General features: G+C 40.7%; 11 protein-coding genes across 11 annotated transcripts; 6 read left to right on the plus strand and 5 right to left on the minus strand. All coding sequences in view use genetic code 12, as the record gives it.

Moving 5' to 3' along the window:
* Positions 1-35: 35 nt before the first annotated feature.
* Positions 36-1581, plus strand: PICST_88869 (predicted protein). Its single transcript, XM_001383999.1, has one exon. The coding sequence runs from the start codon at positions 48-50 to the stop codon at positions 1548-1550; it is 1503 nt and encodes a 500-aa protein (XP_001384036.2). The 5' UTR covers positions 36-47; the 3' UTR covers positions 1551-1581.
* A 774-nt stretch (positions 1582-2355) lies between these two features.
* PICST_72098 (Oxysterol-binding protein) lies at positions 2356-3687 on the plus strand. The gene has a single exon (XM_001384000.1). It carries the CDS (start codon positions 2357-2359, stop codon positions 3632-3634), a length of 1278 nt encoding a protein of 425 aa, XP_001384037.2. The 5' UTR covers position 2356; the 3' UTR covers positions 3635-3687.
* Positions 3688-4297: 610 nt separating this feature from the next.
* Positions 4298-5529, plus strand: PICST_83602 (60S ribosomal protein L33). Its single transcript, XM_001384001.1, has 2 exons — positions 4298-4355; positions 4937-5529. Exons 1-2 carry the CDS (start codon positions 4337-4339, stop codon positions 5239-5241), a joined length of 324 nt encoding a protein of 107 aa, XP_001384038.1. The 5' UTR covers positions 4298-4336; the 3' UTR covers positions 5242-5529.
* A 93-nt stretch (positions 5530-5622) lies between these two features.
* Positions 5623-7059, minus strand: OSM1 (fumarate reductase flavoprotein subunit; the record flags this gene model as incomplete). Its single annotated transcript, XM_001384339.1, has 1 exon — positions 5623-7059. A coding segment is annotated over one exon (1437 nt), but the record flags the coding sequence as incomplete, so codon positions are not given.
* Positions 7060-7897: 838 nt separating this feature from the next.
* PICST_27265 (cleavage and polyadenylation specificity factor) lies at positions 7898-8530 on the plus strand (the record flags this gene model as incomplete). The annotated part of the gene is made up of 2 exons (XM_001384002.1): positions 7898-8452; positions 8510-8530. Coding segments are annotated over 2 exons (576 nt in total), but the record flags the coding sequence as incomplete, so codon positions are not given.
* A 193-nt stretch (positions 8531-8723) lies between these two features.
* Positions 8724-11351, minus strand: PICST_58131 (oligomeric Golgi complex 4; the record flags this gene model as incomplete). The annotated part of the gene is made up of 1 exon (XM_001384340.1): positions 8724-11351. One exon carries the CDS (start codon positions 11349-11351, stop codon positions 8724-8726), a length of 2628 nt encoding a protein of 875 aa, XP_001384377.2.
* Positions 11352-11935: 584 nt separating this feature from the next.
* Positions 11936-13480, minus strand: PICST_58854 (aminopeptidase and bleomycin hydrolase; the record flags this gene model as incomplete). Its single annotated transcript, XM_001384341.1, has 2 exons — positions 11936-13364; positions 13401-13480. The coding sequence occupies 2 exons, from the start codon at positions 13478-13480 to the stop codon at positions 11936-11938; spliced, it is 1509 nt and encodes a 502-aa protein (XP_001384378.2).
* Positions 13481-14515: 1035 nt separating this feature from the next.
* MDR11 (multidrug resistance) lies at positions 14516-16180 on the minus strand (the record flags this gene model as incomplete). The annotated part of the gene is made up of 2 exons (XM_001384342.1): positions 14516-16008; positions 16060-16180. The coding sequence occupies 2 exons, from the start codon at positions 16178-16180 to the stop codon at positions 14516-14518; spliced, it is 1614 nt and encodes a 537-aa protein (XP_001384379.1).
* A 1120-nt stretch (positions 16181-17300) lies between these two features.
* PICST_59522 (predicted protein) lies at positions 17301-18704 on the minus strand (the record flags this gene model as incomplete). Its single annotated transcript, XM_001384343.1, has 2 exons — positions 17301-18460; positions 18521-18704. 2 exons carry the CDS (start codon positions 18702-18704, stop codon positions 17301-17303), a joined length of 1344 nt encoding a protein of 447 aa, XP_001384380.2.
* Positions 18705-20562: 1858 nt separating this feature from the next.
* On the plus strand, positions 20563-21612 carry DEP1 (regulator of phospholipid metabolism; the record flags this gene model as incomplete). The annotated part of the gene is made up of 1 exon (XM_001384003.1): positions 20563-21612. A coding segment is annotated over one exon (1050 nt), but the record flags the coding sequence as incomplete, so codon positions are not given.
* A 427-nt stretch (positions 21613-22039) lies between these two features.
* Positions 22040-22881, plus strand: CHS5 (Chitin biosynthesis protein CHS5 (CAL3 protein); the record flags this gene model as incomplete). Its single annotated transcript, XM_001384004.1, has 1 exon — positions 22040-22881. A coding segment is annotated over exon 1 (777 nt), but the record flags the coding sequence as incomplete, so codon positions are not given.
* Positions 22882-23345: the final 464 nt, after the last annotated feature.

Genomic DNA, 23345 nt, shown 5'->3' on the forward strand with positions numbered 1-23345 from the left:
TAGAGTCCCAACATTATATCTGATATACCCCATATAACTCTCGCTCCATGAGCTCCCTCAAAGAACAAAAGGAACAGTTCGTGTCCGACTTGCTAGGCGGCTCTGTTCTGGAAATCTACGCCGTCACCGGTGTGGCTCTAACCTCATACTTGGCATTCAGAATCTACGACGTCCTAGTCAGCCATGAGGTCTCGTTTCTCTACGACTTCATCCTCAATTGCCTACCCATCTTGGTACTGATCACCTTATACAGCGACAAAGTCACCACGTTGCATTTGGCCATAATTGTGCCGATTTTGCTGATTTTCGTCTTTTCCAAATACACCTTTCCTGATTTATGGAAATCAAATGGTGAAAGGACTAGCCAGAATGAAAACAAACAGCTGAAATCTGCTGAAAAACAACTTCTACCCAAAAAGTCATTCATCACAGCATACAGAGCCCACATGCTCATAATAACCAACTTGGCTATCTTGGCCGTGGACTTCAATGTCTTTCCTAGAAGATTTGCTAAGGTCGAAACCTGGGGTACTTCCCTTATGGACTTGGGAGTAGGCTCGTTTGTGTTCTCAATGGGGTTGGTCAATTCCCGAGCCATTATCAAGAATAAGTTTAACCGCGGATCCAGTGATAGTGGCTATAAATTCAGCGTCGTGGATTACTTCTCAGTTGTGAAAAGGAGCATCGTGAAATCAGTGCCTTTGCTAGTTTTGGGTGGTGCCAGACTCGTCAGTGTCAAAAGCTTGGAGTACCAAGAACATGTCTCTGAGTATGGAATTCACTGGAATTTCTTTATCACCTTGGGCTTGTTGCCGGTTTTGCTCGGAGTATTGGACCCTGTGTTGAATGTAGTGCCGAGAGCTGTTGTAGCCCTTGTTATCACCATAGGATACGAGATTGTATTGGTCAACACAGAATTGTTGAGATTCATCTTAGTTAGCGACAACAGACTTCAAAACTTGATCACCATGAATAAGGAAGGCATTTTCTCCTTCTTCGGCTATTTTGCTATATTCGTGTTTGGCCAGTCCTTCGGATCATTTGTTTTGACTAACTATAAGACACCCTACAACATGCTTACTTTTGTTCCTCAGAAGGAAACTTCTGGCAAGAAAAAGAAGAAGCATTCCCAAATAAAATCGTGGCTCACGGTTAACACCACGAATGGTTTGATCATCGCCAGCATCTTCTACCAGTTGCTCTTTTACTTTGTACGGGAATCGGGCTACATCTTGAACGTATCCCGTAGATTGGCCAACTTGCCCTATGTCTTGTGGGTTGTGTCATATAATGCAACGTTGTTGTTGGGATACAACTTAATCGAGAAGTTCTTCCCTGAGAGCCATGAGTCGTATTTGTTGGAATCTACCAACAGCAATGGACTCTTGATCTTTTTGATAGCGAACGTTTCTACGGGTTTGGTTAATATGACCATCAACACTTTGGAATGCTCTGATCCAGTCGCTTTTGCCATTTTGACAGTGTATGCTGCTGGATTGTGTTTATTGTCCAACTTATTGAACAATAAGGGTATCTATGTAAAGCTTTAGATAGACTAAAAGTATATGATTTTTGAGATTTAGCTGCGAAAAGTGATATTTTCAAAAATATTCAAGTAATTTAAGAAATGAAAGTAATCTGGTGAATTACCAAGTATCGATTTTGGAAATCTTTATGAAATATCTAACCAGAAAACCAAATTCAACTTACATTCATATCTCATGACCTATAAAGAGTTGACTTCTATTGCAACTCACGGTATGGTTAACAGTTGGTTGCTGAACAGGCACGTGACCTTAATTGGTGTTGGTGGCTTGCAACCTCGTATGAAGTTAGGAGAAAGAAATCTAGAAGTTTTGCAATGGTTGAACTGCATTAATAGATGAATATCGAGCAAATGTGTCCAACTACAACAACACATTATCTGTGTTGACAATACTCAGTTAGAGACTTCAGTTCAGACGAGAACAGTCTCCCTAAAAATAGAGTTTCTCCCTAAAAATAAAGATCTAGCTACTCACATTACGGGACTTCCACCAATTTCACCTCCGTATCTTCTCAGTAATTATTTTTCTGCGCTAATCTCTCACTAATTCTCTCAATTCACACAGTAAATAGCGTGGCTGTTACCGCTAACCACACTTTTATTCGCGCTATTCTCTGGCAATTCCATCCATTTCCTGACCTCTCTCGTTATCGCTACGCCGAGTCGCACTTTTTCTTGCCTAAACGGTCGTATCCCGAGCGTACCATATGCACAGCTCCAGCTGAATTAACAATCTCGTATTAATACTTCACTTTAGAGCCAGCTCCAACTTCATTTATTCTTCTTTTGTTGCCAGAATTTCCCGCTACCATGACGTCGTTTGCCCAGTCCAGCTCGTGGACATCGTTCCTCAAGTCAATTGCGCTGTTCAACGGTGACTTGTCTTCCTTGACCGCCCCTCCCTTCATCTTGTCTCCAACTTCCTTGAGTGAGTACTCACAGTACTGGGCCGAGCATCCGGATTTGTTGGTAGAGCCAAACTTCTTGCAACAGACCCCTGATGCTTCCAAGGAGGAAGTCGATGCTATGGCGCTCAAGAGAATCATCGCCGTCACCAAGTGGTTCATAGCAACCTTGAGATCACAATACTGCTCCAGAAACGAGTCGATGGGCTCGGAAAAGAAGCCATTGAACCCATTCTTGGGCGAAGTATTCGTAGGCAAATGGGAAGACACAGAGACTACCGACGGCTCGCTTGGTGAAACCATCTTGTTGAGCGAACAGGTGAGCCACCACCCTCCAGTGACGGCTTATGCTGTCCATAATGCTAAGAACAGCGTAGTATTACAGGGCTACAATGGTATCAGATCCAGCATCTCTGCTACTTCCATCAATGTTAAACAATATGGCCATGCTCTTTTGGAGTATAAGGAATTGGACGAGTCGTACTTAATCACGTTACCTCCATTACACATTGAAGGTTTGATCTCGGCTTCTCCCTTTGTAGAGTTGGAAGGTACTTCTTACATTCAGAGCTCCAACGGATACATTACTGTAGTTGAGTATTCGGGCCGAGGCTGGGTTTCAGGCAAGAAGAACACCTTCAAGGCCAGAATATACAAGGACCAGTTGTCTCTGAACAAGAAGGAAAATGCTCTTCTCAGCATCAGTGGTCAATGGTCTGGTAAATCGTACTACGCCAAGGGCTACTCTTCACCTAACTCGAAAAACGACTTGTTTTACGATGCGCAGGCATCCGAGCCGCACCATCTCAAGGTTAAGCCCATTGAAGAACAGCACGAATTGGAGCTGAGAAAAGCCTGGCTCAAGGTCGCCGAAGCCATCAAGAAGTCCGACTACGACTTGATCAACGAAGAAAAGACGTTGATTGAAAACGCCCAACGTGACTTGAGAAAGCAAGAAGCTGAGTCTGGCGACAAGTGGCAGACTAGATGGTTCGACTATGTCAACTATCTCGATGGCACAGTCTCTCACGATGCATTCTTGAACTTGACCAACATTTCTAACTTGTCTATTCGTAATGCTCCTTCGGGCTCGTTGAAGGGCTCCAAATACGACGAGGGCGAAGCCCAGCACTGGCGAATCAACATCCAGAAGTGGCAGGACGAGAAGGAGATCAAGATTTGAGTAACGGTTGTTTTATGCTATGTTTATGGAACTTTGATTAATACAGATTATACAGAGAAAGTGTAGAAACAGTAGCTAATTGTATGTGAAATATGCTTTATATCCATCTAGAGGCAGCTCAGAAGCATTTTAAGGAGAGTACCATATATAAATACGTTTCTATACTGCGGAGTTTCTATTCTATGTTGTTATCATACTCAACCATCCACTTATCACCAGAAAGCAATTGCCGCAAATGCGGGTTGCAACACTGCTGCAGTTATCTCAGCTTCCCATACAGTATATTTCTTGCCCATATATGCTAATCTGTGGGAGAGAATCTTTAGGGTGCGGTTAGGGCTGCTCACGTGCAAACACTTAGGGCTACTCTATTTCTGGTTGAGCTGCACTGCACAGTGAAGTGCTCTTTATTCAGTCACACACACAGTAGGCACAAATTCTCATTTCTCAAGAATTGCTACTTCTCGCCTGCACACAGTCCAATTACTCACACCTACTCAACGTCCAGCAACTCTGGCAAACTGAGCTATCTGCAGGTACATACTTTACTCTTCCGCGCTCAGTAGGCTGGACGATTCTGGTAGACCGCACCATCTGAGTTTCTTAGTGAGAGCTACTAACAAAAAATTTTTTTTCAATTCAAGATATTGTAAGATTCTTTCTTAAGCTTCTACACCAATAATAGATTATAAATCATACAAGATGGCTGAATCTCACAGATGTATGTAACAGAAGAGAGTGAAACAACAAGAGCAAGCCCAGTTGCTTCTGAGTCCAGTAAAGTCAAATTCTTCAGTGAAAAATATGATATCGAGTATCCAAAAATTCTTCATTCAAGACAAGAGTAGTGAAGAATATCAGGTAAAAGAATGTACAACAACCTCAGTAAAACCGTCAAAGGTATAAACAGTCTGTTCAACATCAGACTTGTTAACATTTGACCATTATGAACAAGAAGTGAAAAATAGGTGAAAATTTTTGTAAGAGTACAACCGTGTCTCATATCAAACAACTAAAGTATTCATTCTGAACAGTGAGGATTTTGAAACGAAACACCTATCAAATTTGAGGTTGACTAATAATAGCTCGTTGAACGTAGATGAACATTGGAAAATCGTTGGCTTCCACAGATAGCTGAAATTTCAAACTATCTACTAGTTATCGATATCAAATTCCTCCGAGCTACAGAAAAGATTACCATTTCACATCACTTTCATTCGAGTACATTTGACTTTCACTTATCTCAGAATCAACAGCTTCTTGAAAAATTTCAAACGTCCAATTTACTAACATAGCTTCTAGTATACGTTAAAGGTAAGCACATTTCTTACCAAAGATCTAAGAATGTCACCAACCCAAACGTGTCTTTGATTCAAATCGAAGGTGTTGCCAACCCACAAGACGCCAAGTTCTACTTGGGTAAGAGAATCGCTTACGTCTACAGAGCTTCCAAGGAAGTTAGAGGTTCTAAGATCAGAGTCATCTGGGGTAAGGTCGCCAGAACCCACGGTAACAACGGTTTGGTCAGAGCCACCTTCAAGAAGAACTTGCCAGCTAAGACTTTCGGTGCTTCCGTCAGAATCATGTTATATCCATCTAACATCTAAGTTTAAACAAGATTTATGAAACACGGTTTGTAATATTGGTTTAGGTCTTTTATTCTTTTTTAGAACTTTCCACAAAATATAGAAGGTTTTAATACATACAACATTTTAATTATTGAAAAAGATGATGCAACTAAGAATGGCAACTAAACCAATTTTCAAAGACTGAAATGGTTCTGGATAACTCTAAGGTTCGTCTCGGTGGTTATCTAGTCTAAAGTTCTTTAAGTAATTTGTATATTTATCCCATAATAAATTTAAAAACACTCGAAATATTCATTTGACTTTTATACATCTATTGACAAGTAGATAATTTTGGTTTTGATTCATTCGTAATTCGTAGATCATATAAGGCTTTGACGGCTCTTTTGGCTCTGTATTTTACTACGTACTTCTTTTGTGGATAGAGTCGCTGATGACCTTACCAAAGACTACACACTCCAACAACGATGACCCTCCTAGTCTGTTTCCACCATGGACACCTCCACTTACCTCTCCCGCAGCATACAAATTGTCTACAACAGAGTTGTCTTTAGTGGTAACCTGTCCATCAGTGTTGATTTCTATTCCTCCCATTGAGAAATGAAGAACAGGTGTGGTCAAGCCAAAGTAGAGATCGTCTCCCAAGTCAAAGTTGGAGCCAAAGTGGGCACGACCAAGTGGATCATTGTTGGAGATAATCTTGCCATTGTAGTCTTCAAAGTATGCAACAATGTTGTCTACCAGTAAGTGCAAATCAGGATTCAACTCTTTCAATAACATAAGTAAGTCAGCAACAGTGCCCTTTCTCAAAAGGTTTTGACTCACATAAAAGTTGATGTGGTCCTTAGCCTTGAGATAATCCTCTCCATTAACTACAACAACAGAGACGGCTTGTTCTGGCTTGATGCCAAGTTTGTTTGTCTTAGGTACCTTACAGTTGTCGATGATTGCATTGGTCACTACGTCACGAGTACTAAGCTCGTTAGTGAACCTATTACCAGTCAGCGGACACAACAAGATTCCACCGATGCCTCGAATCACTTCTCCACATAAGAATTTCCATTTGTCGGAGACAGAGTCGAGCTTGACAAACCCGGTGGGATGGACTTGGATATGATCCATATGAATCAACTTAGCATCTACATCTCTTTCTGCAATTTTCTGGCCATCTCCTGTGGTTTGCTGTCCGTTGGTCAGCGGGAACGAGAGGAGATCAGGACGGTACTTTTTGAGAAGAGAATTCGAACTCTCGTCAAAGTCAGCTGAAATACCTCCAGTAGCCAAGACGAAGTTGTCAGCCTTCAACAGAGTACGGACGTTGCTCTCATCAATATACTCTATAGAGCCCACATGGAACTTGTTATCGAGCACGATCTTGTCCAATCGGGCATTCTTAATCAAGGTGAGAAGCGAATTGTGTGCATCCAACTTCTTGCTGAGAGCCGAAATGATAGCAAAGCCAGGAGGTAACTTACTGTTTCCCCGATGAGTACGAGCATGGCTGTGGCCTCCAAGTCGACTCACTGACAGCAAGTCTACATTCATATGGTCTTCCAGAGTGAGCCAATGTATGGCATCTTTGGAATTAGAAGCTAGAAGGTGGACCAAGTCTTCGTTACATAGTCCTTTACCAGAAGCAAGCGTATCCTCTACAAACAGAGCAATGGAATCATTGCTGTCAGAACCCTGGAAAACTGTCGGTACTCCATTAATACCGGAGGATGCCTTGATGGAATTGCCACCTAATTTGGCAGTCTTCTCTAGTAAAACTACTTTATGGCCCCTCTCTAGCAATTGCAAAGCAGTAGTCAAACCGGCCAAACCGGTACCTACCACTACAGTTGTATCACTGTTGGAAACCGGAGAAAACGGCAACTTCGCCGATGTCATCCCAACCATAGCTCCAATACGCAGAGCCAATCCAGATCCTACAATCCGTACCAAATCAAACAACTCTTCCCCAAAACAGTATATCGAAGCTACACCTATTAAAATTAAGATGAGCAGACGATAATCAACAGATAACACGCGAATGATGGAAACCTTAGTCAGACAAGTGAAAAGCTATCTTGGATATACCAGAGAAAGCCACTAAGAAATCTATACGACGATTAGAAGCCAACATATACTTCCTAGCACAGGAATTGGCAATCGTATGATGTTGGGATCTGATAAACTAGTGTAAGAAAAGGAGGGGAACCTGCATATTGTCTCATCGAGATAATCTTTGTATGGGAGTATAAGGCTGTTGTCTGTTGACTGCTCTTTGTATTCTTGCACTGAAAAATGTTCCTAATTCTAATTGAATAAACTCATACAACATAGTATTACATTAACATCATAACAATCTGCCTGTTTTCATGAAAGTCCTGACTACCCCAACTGGATAATTTATAATCCGGCATATAAACAGAATACTTCACGTGACACATGTCTTAATCCATTTCCAAATATGAGAAGTTGAAATATAAATTATTAATCAATATGCTGTAGACTTTAACTTACCAATTACATTTAAATTACATATATTACTACCCTATTTGACTTATCTCAAAAACTGGTTATGGCAGATTAGAGGTAAGTTAATAATTTCGTATACAAACATATAATCTCACATCATATATATTGAGAATTTTCTTTGACAGATTCGTCAATCCAATTTTAAGATCAAAACATAATGCTCCATCTTAATCCCATATTACATCCAGACACGCGCAACAAGCGGTTCAAGTTCGAGCAGTTCTTGAGAAAGGAATATAATTTTGGTCTTGACCCAGACAGGCCTGTTTGTCAGTTCTACGTTCCTCAGAAAGGTCCAAGTTCATGCCCTAACGGAAGCAGCTGTCCCAACAAACATGTGTCATCTATGTACAATAATAAGATTGTGTGTAAGCATTGGTTGAGAGGACTTTGTAAGAAGAATGATCATTGTGAGTTTTTGCATGAATACAACTTGAGAAAGATGCCTGAATGCTTGTTCTACTCTAAGAATGGATTTTGTACGCAGACTCCAGAATGCCTATATTTGCACATTGACCCACAGCTGAAGATACCGGCATGCCCCAGCTACGAGAAAGGATTCTGTCCCGATGGTCCCAACTGTACCAAAAGACATGTAAGAAAGATATTGTGTCCGCTTTATGTGTCTGGATTCTGTCCTAAGGGTCCGGAATGTGAGTTCACCCATCCAAAGTTCGATATCGTGTTAGGAAGAATGAGAATTAAGCCGGATGTGGCGACAATATTAGCTAGACAGAAAGAAAAGGAAGAATCCGAAGAAGGCGCTAAGGAAGAAGCCAAGGATGAGAAAATAGCCAACAAGCGTGAATTGGAAGAACCAGAGGATGCAATTGAATCTTCGAAGAGACACAAGACAGTATAAACTTCCCTGAATGTATTTTACATAAATGTGAGACACATTAGTACTCCTTACAATATATAGCTTACATATCGCATTAATGAATTTAAGACTATGATCAAAATTTGTAATCATTAAATCAGCACTATACTCTAAATTTCCTTATTTGCTTTCTTTCTTGTGGTGTCAAAACCCAGTTGATACCAATGACTTCATTTTCTTCCACCTCCTCTCCGTCTTCTAGATGCTTGTTGCTCTGGTTGACATGTTTAATACTTTCGTCATACTCGTCGTCATCCATGCCAACCAACAAGACAAGCTGGGTAACTTTAACAAATTTCTCACGAAGTCGGTAGTTGGATTCACAGACTTCATTAATCAAGAAAGACAAGTCCTTTTCCAATTTGATGGCTCCCAATTCGTTGATCTTAAACTTCTTGATGACAGTGATCAACTTCTTTTCAATAAGATTAGCCAAATTGACCACCAATAGTCTCATGAGTTTCAGAAAAATTAATGTCTTATGCAACGTTTGAATGTATGGACGAATCAAAGATTGCCATATAGTGGTAAACTTAATCAACAACGAGTTGTCGTTAAGTACACCAGATGAGTAAATAATGTAGTTGGAATCACTAGATTCCGGGAAAAGCTCGTTGATAGACTGAACAAGTTTATTTTTGATGGACTGGTTGTAGAGATTCACTATACTGTCACTGATTATCTTGTTGGTGATGCTGATGAACGGATCTATGAACTCGTTCTTCAATATCAACTCAACCTTTTCTCTATCTTTTCCGAACGGGAATGCATTATTTAAATAGTTTGGGTTTTTAATGATATTGTCAAACACTTTTGAGAAATACTCCTGGCCCATGGCTACCGTATTCAAATAAAGGAGAAACAGCAACAACTTAGGGTTATTAGGAGCTGTCTGAAGTCCTCCAACGATAGCTGAAGCACCTCCACTACTAACTACATTACCCAATGCGCTGGAGGCACCTTTGAGGAAACCCATGCCAGATGTAGAACTGGGCTCAGGAGTACCGCTTCTGGTTATTCCGGGACTGGAAGTTCCACTTAATGCATTAGCAGTGCTCAAGGTAGAAACCAACGATAACGTCTGGTTGTAACGTGGCTGGTTGTCATTCAAGTTCTTGATGAAAAAGGCATTGATCAAATCGTGTTGGATCACAGCAAAGCTTTCACTTATAAACTTCTTCACGGTTGACGGAATACTGGAATCTATAACATTACGAAGCATTGAATTCAACACCAACGTCACGTCCTCAATAACAGAAGAACATGGTACCTGTTCTGGGGCTGTGGATTTTTCATGAACATTAGGGTTGTACAACAAGAACGTCTCCAATGAGGGCAACTCTTCTATGGTGATTGCTTTCTCCAAAGACCGGCGGAAATAAAAAATGTACAAGTTCTCAAATGACGGGAGATACTTGTTGTGGATTTTTTTTGTGAAGTTGGAATTGAGTATTAAGTCCGGCAATTTCAACTCCTTTCCATCAGTAGACTCATCCTTGAAGTACTTAACGGTGATAAACTTACAGTACAAAGACCAGTGATGAAGTATAGTGGCCAACTCATTAATGAGATCTCCTACTTGCACAATCGAAACTAAGTCATTTGTAGAATTCAAGTCAACGTTTTCCTCCAGTAATCTGTTTTCATTCATCTGCTCCTGTAGTTCATTCATTCTTCTTGCGAGCACAGGAAAGTTGTACAACTTGATATCCTGGAAGTACTTGTCTAATCTCCGGACATCGTAGAATGTGTCTGCTACAATTCCTATCTGGGTGTCGATTTCGTTCTGGATACGAGAAATCACATAGTTCAAGGCGTTGGGGTATGTTGAACTATAGTACCTCTTTATCAACGGCCCATGTTGTGAAAGCATCATGGAAATGCTCTCAAACAACTGGATGGTTATCGTAGAGAAAATGCCTACTTTCAAGTCTGCGGCATTAACAGTGGAGGTAGAAGTTACTAGATTCTTCAGTGTATCGCTGATAATTTGACAGATGAACTTCGAGTAGCAATTCAAACCGATTTCTTCTTGGTTAATCAAGGGAAATAGCTGGAAATATTTCGTTAGTTGTTCTACATTTTTGTCATGAGCAGCGTCGTTGAACTTCTTCTTGAATATTTCAGTCAACTGAGCAATCCAGCCGTTGATGGTTACCTCTGGCAACTCCGGGATATCAGTTGACGGGATAACCACAGATGCAAACTTGCCGTTAATAAGCTCTTTAGATAGTTTAGAAGTAATGGTATGGATACACTGCGCTGCAACTTCCCAGTTACTATGTTCTATAGCATAGTTTGCCTGGTTGATATTGTTACGAAGCAATTGAATATCTGAAACAAACTCAAGAGTTTTGTTGACATTTCCAATTTCCTCGTCCAACGACTTGATTTTAAATGTCAATGAATGGCCCAAGTCATTGGCACTATGGAAAAGATTCAGTAGCTCGTTCGAGTTGGCTATGGTAGAAGACAACTTGGTAGCTCTGTTCAACTCAATGCTCGTAATTTCCTGCTGAAAACGCTTCAGCTTCAACGCCACATAGTAGCTCAACTCATTATCGATTTTTTCAGTGGCCTCATCGATCAGTTCTATCAATGCTACGAGATCGTTGGGACTAGTGGCTTCCTTATATAGGAGTGACAATTGGTCTAGATTCCTAGCCAATTCCGCTTCTCCAAGCGACGCAAACAAATTGGACGACTGGGAATCGTACGAAGATTTCAGCATAACGCGTGAATTCGAACGAATAGTCTACTTGGCAAAAAGGAAGCCTTGGTGGTTTATAGTGAGATTTGGCTTTATTACTTCTCTGAATATGGTAGTGGTGTCAATACATAGATGTCGCACTCGATCCACTGAAAAATCGAGTGTCGCGATTGTCGCAAAATGAGAGTAAAATGCAGGATATTCATATACTTGAGTTAAGATGGTTTGTTTCGTCTATAGAAAAAATAGGATGCGGATAAAGAATGAAGAAACGGGAAGAAACAAATGGTTCAGCCCAAGAGAAGAATTTGTCTAAAATCTAATTCATATAATGGCCTTGTTTCGTATTCGAAAAAAAAAGAATAGACTTTAACCAAAGAAGATCGCTATCTACAAAATCTTGGACTGTATATACCTGTTATCAAAGATGGAGCACGTGACTGAAAAATGGAGCACGTCTACACTCTAAACTCTACGTCTACAAGTAAATCTGTGCATAGATTCTAATTTATTGGTATCGAATACACATCCAGAGTGTCGTACCTAAACAGTGATAACTTAAAAAAGAGAATTGAAATGAAGGCAAAGAAAACTGTACTCACAATTTAAGCTAATGAGCCCATAGGATCATAATAAGGCAAGACAGTGAAGTCTTTACCCTTCCAAGTATCATATGTCTTCTTAGAGGCATACTTCTTGTTGGTGACAATCTGGAACACGTATTCACTGAACCATTCGTCCGACATAACAAAGTAACCCTTGTCGCCGACGGCATCACCCCACGAATTCTCGATCTTCCATCTGACAGGAAGCTGAGTTACAGGATCAAGGTGAACACCAGTAATCACCATAGCATGGGTCATTTGAGATGAGCCGGTTCTCAATCTTTCAGCCTTGTCCAAACCCAAGGAGATATTGAAAGCCAACTTGTAGTCGTATGCTGTAACGTCCAAAACACCAGAAGACCTGTCACCAAACTTGCCTACATCAGAACCAAAGAAGATGGGCTCATCGTCCTTCAACATCTTGATAGCAACCAGCTTGATCTCGTCAATTTCAGTATTGACGTATTCGATCTTCTTACCGCCTAAAATGTTGTTTAATCTGTCCACAGTATACAACTTATCATAGTCGTTTCTAGGGTCGTGGATCAACGAGAAGTGTTTAGCGGCATCAAGTCTGACATGGTCCCTGTAGAAGTCTCTAGGATTCGTTTGATAGGACTTGTACTTGCCATCCTTGTCGATGTATTCCCAAGTGAAAGGTTCATCAGCATTTGGTGGAGAACCCAAAGCCAAAGAAAGAATCTTGAACACAGTATAGACGGTTGCACCCTTAAGAATTTCAATGACAGGCTGAGGTGCCTTTTCTTGGTACAATCTTCTGATGATCAAAGCAGCTTCCCTCAACTTCTCGGTGACCAAATAGTTCAAAGGAGAAGAGTTTGAGGCTTGGGCATTATCTGGGAACACTTGGTGTGGAACAAGACCGTATTTCTCTACCAAGTTGACAATCATATCCCATTGACCACCGTCACCAACAGGACTGGAAAGAAGATACTGAACTAATCTTGAGTCCAAGTCGTGATCAGCAGTGTCGGCGATGTTATCCAAGAAGAAATGAGATTTTTCCAATTTGTCATAGAAGAAAAGATAAGCTTGCGACAACTGGAACAGATCATCCTTCAAGTTATAATTCTTGATAACCAGAGTTCTGAACACATTGGAAGCAGCAAAGATCCAACATCTACCGGACAGTTTTTGGTTGTTGAAATAGGAAGGTGATCCAATTGTCTTGACTGTGACGTTGAAGAAGTACTGGTCCTTTAAGACAGTTTCGACGTCTGACTTGGCGATAATCAGCTGGATAGGATTGATAGCAAGAGAGTTCTGAACCAATTTGTTCTTATCGTCTCTCAAGACGTCACCTTTCCAACCATCAAGCAATCCGACGGAAATACCTGGCCAAATACCGTTGCCATCACCATTGTCTTCATCTTCTTTGGCTTCGACGTCTTCTCTTGAGACATCCATTCTACTCAATAAGTGTGAATACGAATCGTACTGCGACAGAGAAGACGAGTACGAAACCTTTTCGTTAAAGGTTTCCTCGGTAGTAGTCTTGACTTCCTTCGATGTGTTGGAGCCCATTGTAGAATTAGTTGGTTATGTTGGAAACCAGATCAGATCCCAAATCAATTTCAAAGTGGCTAAAATAGCGTAGGTAAATTGTAGGTTAGATGTAGAAGGCAGCTGTAGGTAATTGTTGTAATACAGTTCCGGTAATTCCACTGGATAGTATTCTATTATTACAAGTCAATTGAAGTGCTATTTCTACTTGATCCCAAAAGAAAGGAAGATTGAATTTCAGGGAATTGCCCCCCTTATATCTATAGTTATACCACAAAGACGCACGGCTCCAAGATAAGGATTTCTACCGAAGCGGTTATGGATCCACAGTGCGAATTGCGGAGATAGTATCACATTAGGACACCACGGACAGCGAAAGGTTTGTACTCTCCATACGGGTGAATTAGTCAGAATAGGAGAAATCCTTTTCTGTAGACTAATAATAGACTCGGGATTAAACGTGATTGGTCAATTCCTTTGAAATATTGTTTTATCGTCGCTAAATTAAATTATGTAGTTAATGTTTCATAGATACTTAGACAGGTATGGCTGAATCAAGCCACCAAAATTATATGGTGAAGAATCAATTTAATCAATTTGACTCGTGAATAAATAGAACCATGTAAATTTAATACAGAAATGTCAATTGGATACAATCTACGAGATTTCTAGTTTATCGTACGAATTGCACACTTTTTGAAGTGAAATTATCGCTATCAAACTACTATGGATGTCTTATTGAACTCAGAAATTAGATAAGCCTTTGATAAGTACCACAAAATTTTGATCGAGATTAGAAAATCGCTGGCAGACCTTGAGAAACAAAGAGAATTCCAGAGGTGGCGAGTGGAGGATTCTTGTTCGAAACATGCTCGACTTTACCCCACATGAGATTGCGTTTCTGAAGATCACATAAAACAGAAGATCAGCTTATTGCAAAAATGCTATACTTTATAATTACCTAATCTTGTATATTATTATTTAAGTATATGGCTGCGAAAAGTTGCCGTTTCTCATTATTAATTATTATCGAGCCATATTTCTATACATCACTTTCTAACTACCATCACCAGAGTACTTAGACCTTGCTCTCAATTTAGGACCATTCAAATAGAACAAAATAGGAATCAAAATCATCAACGCAGTGATAGCACCCAAGATAGTTGAACCCCATGCAGTAGGAAACCTTTCAGTCTTCAAGTTCGTGAACAAAGCTCTACCGAATAACGGGAACGATCCGGCAATGACTGAACGGAAGAGATCATTACCGGCGAAGACTGAAGCCAAATATCTCCAGAATGACATACTCAAATAGTTGAACAATGTTTGAAAAATCAAGAAAGCTCCGGCAGCAAAGATGGCTCCACCAATGATCGGTCCAATCCAATGAATATCTGCAGCGCCAGTCCATCCAAAGATTAAAACACCAATAGGCATACAGATTCCACCGACTATTGCCATAGGGATGAACACTTCAGGATAGACAGGCTGATTAGTGAGAAGCTTATTGGTGAAGATCCGTTTAACAACAGGGATATAGATGGCAGCAGCAATGCAGATACCAACGATGATACTGAGATAGGAAACACCCAATTCTACCAATGTGAAATGTTTTGTCTCAAGAAATACAATGGGATAGGCTTCAAACCAAAGGTACAAGATAGAGTACACCAATGCAATATAAAGATTGATCAACAAGACAACGGGTTCAAGAATTGAAATCTCAATTGGTCTCCATAAGGTATCAATAGCCAATTCAGAAATGGTTAACTTGCTGTTCTCAATTTCACCTTGACTAGTAATGTTTTGGTTGCCAGTGAGTGCTCTTAATCTCTTAGCCTTTCTGTAAAGCAAAGTTTTGCCATAAGTTTCAGGTAAGAAGAAACTCAAGAGCAAGAAAGAAGTACCAGAGATGATTGCCATGAACCAGAAAGTCCATCTCCATCCACCCTTGACAGTCAAAATAGAACCAAACAATGGACCAAGAGAGGGACCACAAACGGCACCAAGAGACCAAGCAGCAAGTCCAACAGGAACATAGGGCAATTGAATGACATCACATACCGAAGCACCCCCAGTAGCCAAAGCTGGAGAAGCAAAAACGCCACTTAAGAATCTTAACACAGACAAAGAAGCGATATTTTTGGCTAATGCAGTTGGAATTTGCAAGATGAAAAAGATAAATAATGTTACAATGTAGATTGAAGTTCTTCCAAAAATTGCATTCTCAGACATTGGAGAGAAGACCATTGGACCAAGACCATAGCCAATGACGAACATAGTCAACGGTAAGGTAGCCAATGTTTGATCGATGTCGAGATCGGCCATGATTTGTTCGATACCAGGAGTATAGATGGCGGAACCCATGTAGACAGAAGTTGTCAAGAAACAGATCTCCAAGATGAAGAGAACTTTCTGGTAAGTTGGCCAATTGTATGGGTTTTCTGGATCATCATCGCCGTCCCAGTCCACGACAATTTGTGAAGATTTTTCTACTTCGACTTCTACGTCAGCTGCTGAGCTGGTATTGGTAGATACGTTTTCGCCTTCTGGAACAATTTCAACCAGCTCCTTTTCGAACAATTGTGAGTCCTTATTACTAGTGTACTTTTCTGGTACCACATAATCTTTGTGTTCTTCTGGATGGGCAAATACCTTGTGCCCAGTCAAATGGTAGGCTAGTCTACCCCAAAAACTGTCTCTGATGAACCTGTAATACATTATTATGATATATTCGTTGCTATTCTGTTCAACTACTAATCAAATTTCTAACTCTGAAAATAGCTGCCACTTCTACCTCTATTTATATGGATTCGCCCCTACAAAGCAAATGTAGTTAAGTTTGCTTGCTTACAAGTGCGGGAACTAAAGACATGATAATAAGAAATATCATAAGGCCGAGCTTGGTAACAGTATTACTAAAGATAATAAGGTTTGCCACGGTGATTTGCCTAAGTTCGCAGCCACTGGAGATAACTTTTTCCGAGTAGGGCGCAATTTTTGCGGTGAAGCACATAGAACAAATATGCAGAAAAAAATATGGCCAATCTGGAAAGAACGGTGATTACTAAGAAACTGAAAGAAGAAACGCCTCCATGTGATAACATGAATAAAGTTCTACTTAACCAAGGGGTGTATATAGTTATGATATAATAGTCGAGGCACGGCTCTTACCTGTATGACTAGCCAGACTTTACGTCCGGAGTTTATTTGCCTGGGCTTTGTGCTCGGTATATGACAATGGGGCTAAAGACACCGAAGAAGCCGATTACGATACGCACTTAAGACATGGTATAAAACCCGAGCATTTTGGAAATAAAATAGAAGGATAGCCAGTGGCGATGCTACGATTGGTCTGATCACAGAATCAGATAAGAGGCACAGCATTGTGGTTCAAGCCATGTCTCCGTAACAGCCGATCAAGCGAACAATGCTATTCAGCCCAGGGCAATTACAATGGCCCTGGCAGAATATATCGTGTAACGTGAAATTATGTCATGGCAGACAATCAGGGGAAACGGAGTCACAATTGAACTTTTATTAGTCACAATTGAACTCTTATTGTGTGGTCATCTCATCTTGGTATGTGTGAATAAGACAAAAGTAATGGCTGCGAAAAGCGCAATTTTGTCTTTAGTAATTATGCACATGTACGAACATTCAGTTTCGTAAATACGATTTCCAAAGTATCTCTTCGTCTTTAAGACTTTCAATTCTAGCATTGCGTTTCAATTTCTAGATATGATCGCTAGTACAATTACAATTTCAGATTTACAATGTCTATCATTTGTTCCTGGTTTATCAAAATGCATTTCTACTGTACTTAAGGTCCGCGACCTTACTATTTGGCCATTTCTTTCTTCATCAGTTCTCTTTCATTCTTGAACTTGGTGGTTCTGTCCCTTATTCTAGGCTTTTTGATCTTTCCCGAACCCTTCAAGCCCTTTATACCCTTGACCAGCTGGCCCTTGGTGGCTCTTTGACCTTCAATGATCACTTTCTTACCGACTGTAGCCTTGTCAGCCTTCCCTAAAACCCTCTGAGCTCTACCGAGTTTAGTCTTTTGTTGGTCACTCAACTTAGTGGCCAATGACTTGGACTTGTTAGAAGCAAACTTCTTCTTGAGGTTGTCAACGTGGTTTGGAGACAAAATGGATGGCTTGGTGTGGGACTTGGCACGAGTGATACGCAACTTTCTGCCTTTCTTTTTAGAATCTTTGTCTACGGTCATTGGTTTATCATTTAACAAAAGAGCCTTGTTTACAGACAAGGTATCCTTGAATTGGACAAGAGCGAATCCCTTACCAACATTAGTCTTGGAATCACGGACTACTCTCACTGACTCAACATCGTTGTCAAGCTTAGTGTTGAAGTACCTCCATAAGTTCTCTTCCTCTTCTTCGAAGTCTAAGTTCCCAACAAAGATGGTTCTTCTATTATCCTTAGGAGCTGGATGAGCTACATGGTCTACTCTCAAGTGGAAGTTCTCAAACACTTTGGCATTGGCTCCGGAAACAGCTTTGAGCGAAGCTTCTTTTTCCTTGAACACCACGTAGGCGTTACAAGTACCTCTGGACTTATGCAAGTTCTTGGTAGCAATGGCTACTTTTCTGGGTAATCCTTCAAAGGAAATAGATCTGAATCTGACCGAATCAATGGCTCCAAAGTCAGAAAAAAACTTCTTGAAGTTTTTCGTCTTGATCTTGGATGTTATGACTTCAGCTGTGACGTTTCCTACAAAAATGGTTCTTTCAGCCTTCTCAAGTTCGGATTCCTTCAAGTCGATCTTGGTAGCAGCAGTAGCCTTCTTTTCGCTAGACTCCTTCTTCTTGCCTTCACCTTCTTCTTCAATATCTCCTTTTTCTTCGTTATCTTCCTTCAAAAGTTTGGAATAGTATTCGGATTCCAAGTCCTCGTTGAGTTCTGCCTTCTTCTTGTTCTTCTTCAATTGTTTGGTAGACACTTCTTCTTCTTCTTCTTCTTCTTCCATATCCTCATCATCTTCGCTTTCTTCATCTTCATCACCTTCTTCGTCTTCGTCATCATTAGAACCACTATTACTGTCATCTTCTTCGTCGACTTCCATAGACTCTTTATCTTCTGGTTCAGGAACTTCCACAACAGTTCTGGTCTTCTTCAACTGTTCCCTAGAGACGGGCCCATCGCTGGAACTGGCAAATAAATTGTCCACAGCTTGATCTACATCAGACTTCTTTATGCTGAAAAGAGCACTGAATGAAGACATCGCGAGTATATACCAAAATTCAACTTATAAGATACGAATCTGTCTAAATCCTCAGAATCTCCAGCTCTATCTAATTCTATAAATTATTCAAAACCTTGCAACCGCACCGATGAGCAGACAAAATTTATTTGGAATTGCAGAATCGGGCATATAAAGATTTTTATATGCAGACTTCACAATTACCAATACCAGCAATGAATACAATTCCGACTTCAATGAGAGTTGAGAATTTACTGACACTGGCTTCCTTTCCTTAGTAACCACATATCTGGTAGTAGTTTTCGTGCTATTTTTGTAGTCGGACACGGCAACTCACTTTTAGAACGACTTTCCATCTCCGAGTCCAGAATTGTTCCTGTTTGTCTCCACAGGTTGAACTTCCATCCCTATCAATCTGAGTTTTCCCCGAAGTCGAGAATTCCACAAATCCATCCACTGCATCTGCGCTACAAGTGACCTGATTGATTGGAAACTTCATCTTAGTACCAGTTTGGGCTACTAGTGTCATTTGAGCGAATTTGAATTGGTTTTCTTTTGATTTGACTGTTTCGGCTGATCTGTGTGATATCTTCAGCATAAAATAGTCTGTACGATTAAAGATTAGAGAAAGTGAAATTTGAGCCATTTTTCTACTTAGGAGTTTTGCAAAATATTTAATTGAATACTCCACCACTTAGAAGCGTTTGTGGACAAAGTAGCACTGATTTGACTCGATTTTGTTCGATTTCCATATAACATCACAACAAAGCGAACACAATTATCAATAAGACAGCATCACACAACAATTTCAGACTATTCATAGCAATACAATCTTAAATCAGATATACAACCACTAGCAATAGAAAAAATGTCCGAAAACATGGCGCCGAAGACCCTGGTGGTTTTATCAGGAGCCACTTCTCCAAAAATCAATGGAGACAACATCATTTCTGCTGGATCCAGCACGCCCCCACAAGCAAACACCACTATTAATAAAGAATCACCTTTGACAGATATCGCTACACTGCCTCCGCCATTTGATTTAGCGCTACCTGACAACGATGACGATGAAAATGAAAGTAGCAAGAAATCCAATGATATATTTGCCAAGAATGGTCATTCACAAACTTCTAAAAACAACAGTAACAGTAATAATAAAGACAGCTACGAGTCATCGGAGTTGAGTGATTTGGACGATGATTCTGAAGCTGAAACTGATAAGATGGACTTTCTCGAAGAGGACGACGCAGAGACATCTTCCGCCGAAAAAGTATCCGATTTAGAGACACTTTCCAAATTGACAGAATTGGCACGTCTTAAAGAAGTAGATTCGGATTTTGATGACGACGACGAAAACGAATCGATGGCTGAAGATCTCAAGAATGGAGAAATAAAACAAGAACTTTTGCTAGATTCATTTACCCAAGATGAACCACAAGAACCAGAAGATGAATCACTAGAACAACAACCCGAAGAATCACCCGAACCATCGAAAACTGAGGAAGATGGTGACGATGAAGAGGAAGACGATGATGACGTCGAAGAAGAAGGCGAAGTTAAAGTAGAAGTTAAAGAAATCGAACAAGCGGATGAAGCTGAAAATGCCGAGGGCAACGGGAAAAGAAAATCAGAATCAGCCGAAGTAGAAGATGATCAGGAAGTGCCGAAAAGGCTCAAAGTTGAAGCTTCTCCTGCTGAAGATTCCCTTGAAGATCATGAGGAGGATGTAATTGAAGGACCACAACAACTGGTTCAACAACTGGAAGAAGCTGATGAATCTGTACCGCAAGAGGAAACCATAATAGAGGAGCCGGTAGAAGAGCCTGAAACTCATGACGAGGATGATGAAGACGAAAATAAGAAAGAAGAAGAAACTGAAGACCAACAAGGGGATACAAATAAAGAAGAACAAAAAGACTTCAAAGAAGAAGAACACGAGGAAGAAGAAACTACAAAAATCACTATAGAAATCACCAAGTCTGAGCATGAGGAAAGTCACAAAGAAGATGATATAGAAGATTCTGAAGAGAAATTCAGTGAAGAAAGAGAAAGCGATACAAAAGCTGAAGATGACGATGAGGAAGGTGAAAATAAAGAAAATGGCGAAGAAGACGATGAGGAAGTTGGAAACACCAAAGATGATATTGAAGGTGAATTTGAAGATGTGGATCTTAACGAGCAGAGGAAGTTGGCTATTGAAGAGTTGATCTCTATCGAGTCTGCCTTCGCCGAATTGCGTGACAAGTTGTACCAGGACAAATTGAATCTTTTGGAACATGAGTTGCAACTTTGTTTAGAAGGGTCACATCCGGAGTTATCCAAGATCTACTACAAGGTCAATTCATTTTATCAGGACCATTTGAAGCTTGCTAACTCCAATTTGGCGTACAAATTGAAGTGTATTGACAAGGAAACGATAGCTACGCGTACTTCTATTCATCAGGATTTCTTGAAGAATCTCATGGAAGCCAAAAACAGCATGATCACTAGCACCACCTCACTTTGGTACAAGATCAACAAGGAACGAAACCAGATTGATCAATTGGTGCCAGACTATAATTTCTCTGCAACTCCTATGATCCCCAATGTGACTGTGGGGCCCGTGGACGACTCGGCTGTTATTAATGGAGGCTTTTCCTACACTAACCTTGGAACCAACGGCTCGGTAGACTATGTTGAAGTAGATACAGCCCCTCTCACGAAGAAGGCCATGAAACAGAACATGTTAATTGAGTTGGTCCAGCAAAGAAACAGCATCAACAGCCAGTTGGGTGTTCTCAATGGGTTGATAGAGTTCCATGGGTTTCCTTCTGCAATCATATCGTCGTTGTCGGAGTCGGACGAGACTGTAGGTGAAGAGTTGTTATTGAAGAAGGCGACAGAGGAGGAGGTGAACGAAGACTTGAAGGCTATGGGAATTTCGATATGACGAACTGTATTGTATTACTATATAAGATCATATAAGATGTACTGTACTATATAAATGATATGTTATTTTTCTAGGTATTCTGTCATATATAATCATATTCTACTACACTGGAAGTATACTGCGGCAGCGATTTCTACTGAACATACTCGCGTTACGAATACAGATATACACCTACTTATACCACTTTTCCAATGACATATCCTATTAGAAGGTAGTCACATTCTACAATCCTCCACATTTCATAAATACTATCATATATAGTAAATTGTGCCGTATATTCCGTGAACGATAAACCACCAACTTACACTGTGGGCTATACTCCATATACTCACCTGCCGCGCACGACCAGATAACCGATCTGCAAACAATACAACTAACACGACATAGTGACCACCGATTTGATTCCTCAATTGGCCCATTCTGTCTTCTTCAATTCGACAACATCCACTTCACTGACAATCACGTTTCCATATCCATACATTTCGTAGAATAATGGTGGAAGTTTCGTTAACTGTGGGAAAGCTTGATGCCCTGTTGGCACTTTTGCTCACCAAAGACCACCACCTTATTGAATTCCCAACGATTTTGCTTCCCAACGGAGTCAAAGCCGGTTCCATTGTGAAAATCAAATGTGACCAAGATTTGACCACAGAAGCAGAGGAATCTAGACACTTTCAACGAATCCAAGACGAAATCCTCAACACCTTTGGCAAAAATTTGCCCCAGCCCCCAGTGTTGAAGGTGAGAAACACCACCCAGACTTCGTGTGTTTTGGAATGGGAAACCTTGGAGTTGGGCACAGCTTCGCTTAAGAACTTGATCTTGTTTAAAGATGGCAAGAAATTGGGAGCCATCCCTCTGCCGTTGGCCAACAAAACGACAAAATTGTCTGGTTTACCTATTGACAAGACATTCCAGTTCCAGTTACGTTTGGACACAACGGCTGGTGTATATCTGTCTGACATTATAGAAGTAACAACTCATAAGATGACGGACTTGTCGGGTATTACTGTTTGTTTGGGAGACATTTCATCCAATGACCAGTTTAACAGGGAAGATATTGAAGACACTTTGAAAAACATGGGTGCAAACTTCCCAGCCCAGGACAGAGTCAAAGTTGACACTACCCACTTCATCTGTACCAGAGAAAACAAACAGAATCCTGAATTTGTCAAGGCGAATGATATGAACATTCCTATCATCAGACCAGAGTGGTTGAAGGCTTGCGAGAGAGAGAGACGTATTGTAGGAGTCCGAGACTTCTATGTCAAGGACTGTGTATTGCCAGATATCTTTGCTAAGAACTACTGGAAAAACAGTCATGCTTCTGTTGCTGCTGCTGCCGCTGCCTCTGACTCGGCTACTGAAACTGCAAGTGAATCTGCTACTGGGTCAGCTACGGCCACGGAATCTGCTGATTCTGCTCCTGTAGACGTAGATGATCTGCCTAAGCCAGAAACGGTACCCGTGATTGAAGTTCCGACCACGAAGATAACTCCCCCGGAAGATGATGCCCCTGTATCTGTACAAAAGGTTGAAAACGAACTTCCTCCGTTACCTGAAAAGGACGAGCCAGAAGACGATGCTGACTTAGGAGAGGTGGTTGTAGCGGATGAAGGTTCAAAAGAACCAGAAGATGTTGTAGAACCAGAGCAAGCTGTCGTAGTTGAATCAGCAGGTGTTCCTGACGAAGAAGGTGACTTGGGTGTCTCTGTAGAGCCAGAAGCTGAACT

The sequence above is a fragment of the Scheffersomyces stipitis genome, chromosome 4 (assembly GCF_000209165.1).
Source record: "Scheffersomyces stipitis CBS 6054 chromosome 4, complete sequence".
NCBI classification, from domain to species: Eukaryota; Fungi; Ascomycota; class Pichiomycetes; order Serinales; family Debaryomycetaceae; genus Scheffersomyces; species Scheffersomyces stipitis.